Source organism: Pteropus vampyrus, unplaced genomic scaffold (assembly GCF_000151845.1).
Source record: "Pteropus vampyrus isolate Shadow unplaced genomic scaffold, Pvam_2.0 Scaffold96, whole genome shotgun sequence".
Classification (NCBI taxonomy): domain Eukaryota; kingdom Metazoa; phylum Chordata; class Mammalia; order Chiroptera; family Pteropodidae; genus Pteropus; species Pteropus vampyrus.
This window is the reverse complement of record NW_011888877.1, coordinates 4,843,579-4,853,379: the sequence shown is the minus strand read 5'-3', so window position 1 is coordinate 4,853,379 and position 9,801 is coordinate 4,843,579. Positions and strand designations below refer to the sequence as shown.

Here is a 9,801-nt window from a genome sequence, read left to right as displayed (position 1 = left end):
GAAGGAATTTTGCAGGTGTGATTAAGTTAAGGAGTCAAGATGGGGAGATCGTCCTGGATTATCGGGTGGGCCCAGTGTAATCACGAGGGTCTTTAAAAAGGAAGACAAGGGTGTGAGGAGCAGAGAAAAGAGTGGGTAGGAAGCAGAAGTTGGAGTGATGGGAGAAGGGACCACAGCCAAGGAACGCAGGTGCTGGTAAAAGCTAGAAAGGGCCAGGAAGTGGGTTTTCCCGTAACGTCTCCACAAGGAACACAGCTCTGCCAACACCTTGATTTTAGCCCATGAGACCCATTTTCAGATTTCTGACCTCCCAAACTGCAAGATAGTGAATTCCTAGTGTTTTAAATCATTAAGTCGTGGTGATCCGTTATGCCAACAATAGGAAACTAATACAGTCCCCTAGGCTGGGTAAGAGGAACCAACGCAGGCAAGTGCCACCTGTGTCACTGAACACTGCTACCAAGTCGGCTGTGTGGCCAAAGCAATACCGAAGCAGTTCCCTAGAAAGAGACCCATTTCTGTCATCCTCGCATTTCTCTGTGTTTCTCCAAAAAGTGAAAAAGAGAAGAAAAGAATAAGAGAATTGGACAGAACTACATTAATTATATTATTAATAGATATCACTCATGTATAAAATTATTCCAACCACAAAAAAAAAAAAAAGATTTGACACAGCTCTTGTTTCACTGTATGAAATGCAATATACTCCATCATTTGAGCCTGGAGGACAAAAAGAATATTCTGCTAGTCTCTACGTGTGGTACCTGAAGACAATAGCCCTTGCGAGATATGATCCTTCTCCAACCACTTTCTTCTCACACGTCGGGACTCTGGCAGGGATTACGTAACTTCGGCAGCTTAGAAACATTTCCGAAAGTATCTTATGCTTAGGGAGCCAAATTTCCGAACATTTTTATTTTTGAATATAATGCACGATGGTAATCTAACTCCATGTGTTCTTTTGGCAAAAATCTAATTCATTTATTAATCCCTCCATTCACTCCTCTATTCAGTCATTCATTTCATTTCCTCATTCAACAACCGTTTATTGAGCATATGCTATGTGCCAGGTGTGTATTAGTGACATGGACACAGTCCCCTTTCCTAAAGGAGCTTACCGCAGTCTCTCACACAAGAACCACATAATGTGAGATGGAAGACACAGGAGGCCTGCATAGGGCGTAATGGGAGCATAGAGGAAGATGCACCCAAATTTGAGGACAAGATGGCTGAGCTGGGTTTTGAAGGAGAAACAGATGTTTATCAGGTGGACAAAAGTGAGACTAGCTTCCGAAGCAGAGAAGTCAAAGAGGTATAAGTAAGAGAATAGAGCAACTAACAGAATGATGAATAGTATGGTATTTCTGGAGCATAGGGCTCCGCCTGGAGAGAGACCTTTGGCTTATGTAGGCCGGTGCCTTTCACTGAGAATCCTTGCATATCACGCTGAGCTGCTTAATTTTTACCATGGGGCAAAGGCATGCCACCGGAGACTTGTGGTGATGTGATGAGGGCCACATATTTGAAAGACAGTCTGGAGGCACTGCAGGAAAGAGGAGGTGTCAGGGGTAGGGAGAGCATTAAAGAGTCATTGGCAATATTCCAGGAAATGGATGGACTACTCTGCAACTCGAACAGAGGTATGACCAAGACCCTGTGTTCCCGATGCCTAGCATAGTGTCTGGCACATGGTAGCTGGTAAATTAATATTCGGTGGCTATGTTACTACTTTAATGGATGAACACAAGTAACTGAATCAATGGGCACGAAGAAGACAGAAGAGGAATGACTTGGTAGTTGTCTGAGCAGACAGCGTGGTGTGAGAGCATGGGCTCTGAACTCAGGAAGATGTGTTCTCATATCCTTGATCTATCACTTGCCAGCTTGGCTTGGAGCACATAATTTTTTAAGCCTCATTGTCCTCATAAATAAAATGGGGATTACAAACATACCTATTTTGAGTAGCGCTTAAATGAATGTAAAGTGCTTAGTACAGTGCCTGGTGCATAGTAAGTGCTCGATTAATGGTAGCTGTTGTCTCTTATATTAAGGAGAGAGGAACAAAGTCCTAGTCTGTTTGAATGAGTGCCACGGTGACAAATCAATATGAGAAAAGCAAAAGATAAAGGGCCGTTTGTAGGATTATATCAAATCCTTACGAAAACTTAATAGGACCAACCACAAAGACCAAACACTTTTATGTGATGGACTTGTAAAAAACGCAATTCCATGTATTAAAACTTTGAAATGTAAGAGAAACAAAAGAGTCTGCGTAATCCATATGTATAATTTCAAAAATCACAGTAAAAGGCACACGTGTTTGTCTACCACCCGGCTTAAGAAATGGCACATTTCGATGACCTTGAACCCGTGTCCTCCTCTGAATCACATCCACACCCTCAATCCCCCAAGAGCAAACCATTTCCCTGAACTTGGGTTTAATCATTCTTTAAAACTTTTCTTTATAGTTTTAGCTTATATGACTGTATGCCAAAACAACATTTCTTAGCTTTGTGCATTTCTTAATGTTATATAAACGGAATCATAAGATAAATCCTTCTGCCAACTAGATTTTGCTCAGCATTAGTCTTGTTGAGATTCATCTCTGCTGACCTCTGTAGCTACAGTTCATTCACTTTCAACGATGTGAGATTCCATTTTATGAATATACCATTCTCTTAACAATTGGACAACTGGTTTATTTCCAGTTGTTTAGATATTCTACATAATGCCTCCTGGAGCACAGAGGCAAGAGATTGTCTTCCGCCCGCGGACTTAGAATGCTGTTACTACGGGGTATTCTTGCCTTCTTTGCTAGGTAACGCCCATTCGTTTTCCAAAGCGTTGCACCAGTTTTGAAGGACTCAAATGACGGATGGGTTCGGACACTTGAAAATGTTTCGAATTAATCCACCCGCAAGTCCAGACCAGAAACATGAGAGCAAATGTTATTAAGATTCTCACCTCCACCCGGGCCTCGGCGTCGCACGCAGTCGCAGCAACGGCGAGGGTGGCTTTGCTCTGCACCACCGTGTTGGCGGAACGCAGCGGGTTGAGCAGGGCGCCCATGACGTCGTGACTCTGGATGCTCACGCGCAGCGCCTCCTGCGTTGCCATGTTCGTTAGCACCGTGGCGGCGTTGGCGATGGCGCCGTCTCGTTTACTGGACAGGGTGTTTATTAATGGATCAATACCATCGGCTTCGGCAGCAGCGCTGGGTCAATGAAGGAGAAACAAGTGTCATTCATCCAAGTGCAAGAAGTTATCTTAGGAGCGTTCAACTGAGCTTTATAAAACAAACGGGTACATAAATACAATTTTAGAAATAAATGAATTTACAATGAGATGAGCCCAGGATTGAGGTGCTAGCGAGTCTGGGGAAATGTCAGATATGAACGAATTTAAATAATCCTTTTCCTACACTTACAGCTTTTCGTTATAGAAAAATGTCTTAGAAACCCTTTATAGCTGTTGATTTTTTTAAATCAGTGATACTATTCAAAGAAAGTCTATTAAAATATTCCTAACTAGTGGGAAAACAACGCTTTAAATAGAAATGAGTGAGCATGGGAAATCTTAAGTTAAAATTCTTTAGCCCATCTCCTTTTTTCAAATTGGGTTGTTAATTGTAGGCAGTGTTTAACATTTAAAGGCAGTAAATCATTTTGCATGTGAATGTTGCTTTTACAAATTAGAAAGCAATAATCAAATCCATGCTATTGACATAAGTAGATAAATTCAGTCTCGTAGGCATATTCAGTTGTTAAATTTCCTATTTCTAGTATAAAAAGACTACAGTTATTCATTAATATACTAATATTTTCTTAGAATTAGAAAGCCTAAATTTCCTTTTAAGAACACCATACATTCTATAGTCCTTGCTTTGTAAATACTTAAAAAGTTCATAAAATAAGTGAAAATCAGGAAGAGATCATTTTAACGAGTGGAAAACTATTTAAGTATGTGTTGTAATGTTTGGAATGGCTTCAAATAAGAGATGTTCTAAGCAATAAGATATATAAAGCATCCTGGTTTTAAAGGACGACCCCAAACTATGTGTTAAAATCCATTTAAGTCATCATGGGGATAGAGGTAATCAAGAATAAAAGCATACTTGAGACTCTAATAATATCAACATCTCTTTTAAGTTTATATTTGACCCACTTTTTTTTAATTTAGGATATTAATAACCAAAATTGAAAAAAACAAGTGAGGCTATAGGATTTAACCTATCACCCTGTATGCCAAAGAAATCCATTTAATTTGGTACTGTCAAATTTGCTGATTGTGAAGAGGAACTCACAACCTCAAGAGCAGAAGTTACCAGCATTGTCCATCAAAGAGAAAACAAATAGAATCTTGATAAAGAGACTGTTAGTTCCAAGTGAAAGGAAGCTATGATTATGGCACAGACCAGCTATCGAGGAGCCTGGACAGCAGGGAATGGGCAGGAATGAAATGACTAGCCATGGCAGCTATGGAGAATGAAGGGCGTGGTTGGTATTGACCTTGAAGGCACCTCCCACCCTTGGTTCATATCAGACCATCCAGAAAACACATCATACTGATACCAAGGCAAAATCAGCACCTCGTTCCATTTCTCCCATACTTGGTGTACATTTAACCCGTTCTTGCGGAATCTCTGGGAAGGTGTCCCTTAAATGACATGTAATCAGAATTTGTTGATATAAAAATATTGGGAGGAAGGCCTTACATCTCACTATGATAACTGAGGGCCAGCATTTAATTTCCTTTCCTAGGGGATATAATAAACACTTTTAAGATAATTTCATTTTTAATTCTCTCTCCTATTATTAATTGAATGGTGGTTATTCAATTTTATGAATAAGGGAAAATTTGGGGGCTCTGATATATTTATCAGAAACTTCTCATATTTAACTTAGTTGAAACATTGCATTTAAAAAAAAAACTGCCAGCAAGAATCTTAAATTATGCATGTATTCTATTTGTTAATATATACTTTAACTTTTTCAAAAATCATTTTTTCCTTTGCTTTATTTTCAAGCACTTAATGCAATCACTTCCTTAAACCAGATGCTTTGTAGTTTTCAATCATTATAAACATGCCTTGGCTAAAATGCACAAATCCTTTGTCACTTAGTGGTTTTTCCTTCAACAATGTTCACTTTGTAAAACATCTTGGAGAGGAAAGAAAGAGCCAACAGTGGAGGTATTTCAGTGGCATCCATGACAGAAGCCAGAAGTAGATTAGGTAAATGCATACCAATAAATCCTCAAAGGTCTTGTCTTTTCCGTGTATCAGGGAGCTTTTAGAAAATATAAGTGAGTATATAGAGTTGTGCCACATCGTTTCAGTTTCTCTTGTTTATTAAAAAAATGCGGTCATAGAGACACAGGAATTTTCATCAGGTGTGCCTCGGCTCACAGCCTTTCTGCTTGGGTTTCTTGTCTCTACCTTCGGTGTACAGAGTGAGATTTGGCCTTGGTTCATTTATAATCCACCTTCTGCTCTTTATGGGGGCAGTAAAGGGAAGTACATAAAACGTCTAGCTGTTTAAAAAAACAAAGATTCTAGTACACAGTGGAATGCAGCTTTTACTAAATTGAACATCACTGCCAGCACAGAAAGACGAATCATACATGCACCGCGAGAACCACTTGCATGACGTGGACATATCTGCCCATAATTTACGTGCAGCTCTATTTACGCGTAAAAAGCAATGCTGAAATTAAATTTTTATAGTAAAAAGTCAAGCTATTATTCGTATCTTAAAAAACACTAATTTCAATTAGAGAAAGTGCAGAATTTATACTTTTTAAAAAGACTTGCATTAATTTGTCTTTCAAACCCGAGACTTTCTCTTTTCTTTTTCTGTCTTATATATACATACGAGCTGAAGCCTGCCATATTTTTAAAACACATTTCAGTTTCCTAGATCATAATGGCAATATCCAAATGAACGGGACAGAAGTCAAACTGCTTTGTTACAAAATCCAGAATTATAGGGTCATATGTCATCACGATAATCTGAAAGTAATTTCTGATATTTACTATCATTAGTCTCCATCCAGTTGGAGCTTAATCAAGTTTAAAATGTAAATCGAAAAAAGAACCAAGCTAAACACCAACACAGGGCATGTATAAAAACATCTGTTTATATCATTTGATATATGTATGAAGAAGTGAAGTTTGACATGTCATGTGTATCCAATCTATTACCAAGTTTGGACTATTTTCCTCTTCTATATTTCTCAGATTTCTCCCTTTTTTCCATCTCCATCTCTCCACTGAATCCAATCCAATATTCTCTCTTGTGGATTGGTATAAATACTCTCCTAACAGGTCTCTTCTCTTCCCCTTTAATCCTTTCTCCACATTCTCCTCCAATCCTTTCTCCATCTTACAGCTAAAGTGATCTTTTACAATAATAAATATGATCATATTGTTCCCCTATGTCGAACTTCCATGGTTTCCCATTGCTCAAATGAAGTCCCTGATTTCTGCATGGCCTTGAGGCCCTGCAGGAGCTGAGGCTGCTTCCCTTCCCTGCCCACGTGCCCCACCACCCCTTCCGGCTGCTCTGTGCTCTGGGCCTCTGACGACCTGCGATATGCCAGCTCTCTCTCAATTCAGGCTATTCCCGTATGCTCTTTCCACATCCTGACCTACTCTGCACCCTGAATATCCCCCTCTTTATCTTTCAAGATTCAGTACAAATGTCTCTTCCCCAAGGAATAATTTTTTGACCCCCAAACTAGGTTAGGTCTCTTTTACACGAGCTCAGAGCATTTGTTGCTAAACATACATACACTTTTTTGTTTGTTTAAAAAAATGATGTTTGGCACAAATGTTCACAATCCAGAGAATGGCAGCCATCTTGAAATATTATTCTATAGTGCACATTATGGAAAGAAATTCAGCACAAAGTTTTTCATATAAGTCCCCAAGCCCCACAATGAAAATGCACTTACAGTGTGGACACTAAGAACATTATTAAGGAAAAGTCCAATTACACCAATAGTGTCTATTTTGGGCTCACTGAAAATACTGTGCAATTTCGTGTCTGTGTGCCTTTGCACTCATGTTCCGTATGCCCGACACACCTTTCCCTACCCTCCCGCAAGTCTGCCGGGGGAACTCCAGCTCACCCTTCAAAACCTGCTCAGCCATCCCTTCCTCTGTGAAGCCATCTGTGACCATCACTACCCCTCCTCGTTAATCACTGCCTCCTCTGCGCTATGTCTGCACCTGGTACCTACTTCTTAGCGGCAGTGTTTGAGTCTTATTTATATCCCCAGTGCTGACAAGATCAGTATATTTTAATTGGCTTGAATAAACTCAAAGGGAGCGATGAAGAAAATCTCTGTGGGTGTTTAGAAGGGGTGAGGGAGAAATACTCAGCTCAGCTTTAAGTTTGCAAGAAGGAACAAGACTCAACAAAATTGGGATCGCCCCTGGTATCACTTACATCTGCTCTTGAAATCAAGTTGTTGCCTCCCTTCCTCCAGTGCTTCTGTAATTATATGGTGAAGAAATTTTTGTGTGAAGTTTTATCTTGAATTTTGGAAAACGTCTTAGGGATCCATCTATTTCACATGTCAAAGGGTGTCTATATTTTTTCTTCGCACACATCATTGACTCTCTTTCGGTTGTGTCATTAGAAGACACTATTTGGTACCTCTTAGAATTTGATCTTTGTTGCAGTTTCGAGGTCCCCATTTAACACATCTGCAAAGGCTGGTTACATGAATCGAGGGTGACCTTGGGCAGTACAGAAATCTGTTTAACAGAGCCCACATACAGGGTAATATGCGGAACCTGACGGAACAGATGGTAATATTGGCAATCAGAACCTTGTTTGTTAACAGTGATTGCAACCATTCCCACCAGCATGACTTTTCATATGTCTCTGTGAGTTCTGTCGCACCATGGAAGACAGATTGGCAGCAGACATACTACTAGTGGTCAAGAAAGGTGCACAGGCAGCAGTGACTCAGGGTTGACATGTTTAAGCCTTGCAGACTCCCGTGAGTCTATACAGGTGCTCGGGAGTGGGGCACTGGCCATTATGAGAAACAGGTCCCCTGGTTATCACAGCCAGATTTGGAATGCTGTGAGCAGGATTCCTGATTCTCGTTCCAGCCAGTTTTTCAACAAAGGTAATGATTCAAGATGTTGAGTGTGTACGTCAAATTGATCAATTTCTGGGTCTGAAACGACTATGACCCTATGTTGCAGCCGCACAGCTGCAGAGGACTGGAAGGTGTGCCCGAACCTGGCTGACCTCCAGGACTGACGAAAGTAGCCAGGAGAATTTTCTCCCTTTTAAGAAATATTGTTTTAAAAAGCTAATCCATAGTGAGGAAGAGAATCCCAATTAATTGCCAGCAAATGCTTATAATGAAGAGTTTTTAAGTAACATAATTATTAAAGTAAAACTCAGCCATAGAAACAAATGTGTAAAGTTTTGTAGCCTATAGCAAAATAAGAATAATGCAAAAAAAAATTGTTTTAAGTATATGAAACTAAATTATTTCTAGTATACTGATGTCGCATTAGTGCATGATTTCGAGACTTTCAGAATGTGCTTCTCTGCTACAGTTGCTGTGACATTATGGTTTCTCAAGAGAGAAATGCTAGTTGCAAAGAGACTAATACATGCAAACGCAGCACCTCCACAAACAGCATGCAGGTTTTTGTCACCAATTATGAGGCAGTCGATCAAAGTCTAGGGAAATCAAACGCAATTTTCTTACAAGTGACATGGAATCCTTATTGACCTATCTGTTCAATCACAATACTTCGCTCCCATACATGCCACCTTCTGTTTCCAAAGCTGGAATGCCTGCCAATAATTAACCAGCTGCCATTCGCAAAGAACGACTGTCTTCATTTTACATGGCTGACTTGTTTCCTGATAGAATAGAAATAATGGTCAAGGTGTTGTAATATCATAATAAATGGCTTTTGCAGTTACCAAATGTTTCTGTTTAGCCTGGAAATCAGTCTATTTACATATCCGTAGATGACAAGGGACAGAATCCCAAAGTAATTAGAGATACCATATTGTTGATTTTCTTAACTAAATAATAAGGACGCTGAATGCCCTAGTGTGACGGCAAATTAAAAAAAAAAAAAAATCCCGGCATTTGGCAGGATTGGCTGATTCTCATCAGCTCGAATGTCACTTCTTCAGAGTGGCCTTCTTTGATAAGCTCTGTGCCGTCCCCTATGACCCCTTTCACAGCCCCGGTGTCATGCATGCCCCTCTCCATGACATTGTGCTGTTTTATTTAATCTATACTGTTATCACTTCTGAAATTACCTTTTAAAAAATCTTTCATGTATTGTCTATCTCCCTGACTAGAATATAAGTTTTATAGAAGCGGTGTCATGGAACCTTTGCCATGTTTCCCACAGCCTAGGACGGTGCCTAGCACATAAAGAACACTTGAGTAATGATGAAATAATTACAAAAGAAACCTGACTCCATAGGTAATAACTTCCTGAGCTTTTGGAATGAAATGATAACAGTAGTAAAGCGTGATTCCATCTAGTTTCTAGTGGGAGTTGTGTTCCAGACTCTTTGTGATACTGGGTAGAGAGTAATCTCTCAGAGGCACAAAATATAATACATAATCTAGATTCGCTTTTTTGTTGTTGTTATCATTAAGAAAGATAAAATTTAGAGAGACTAAAAACTTGCTCACAAAGCAATTCGACCAATAGACACAAGATCAAAACCAGGGAGTTCTGACTTTTAGTCCATTACCTTTTCCACAATTATCAATCTCTTAAGCTTCAAAAAGTATAGTGTT

The 9,801-nt window shown here is 39.6% G+C and overlaps 1 protein-coding gene across 1 annotated transcript in view; it reads right to left on the bottom strand.

Annotated features, from left to right (window-relative positions):
- Positions 1-9,801, bottom strand: part of ARMC3 (armadillo repeat containing 3) — an 82,070-nt gene that overhangs the window by 21,533 nt on the left and 50,736 nt on the right. Inside the window, exon 11 of the mRNA XM_023533147.1 lies at positions 2,965-3,214. Coding sequence (XP_023388915.1) covers positions 2,965-3,214 — 250 coding nt within the window. The remainder of the gene's footprint in view (positions 1-2,964; positions 3,215-9,801) is intronic.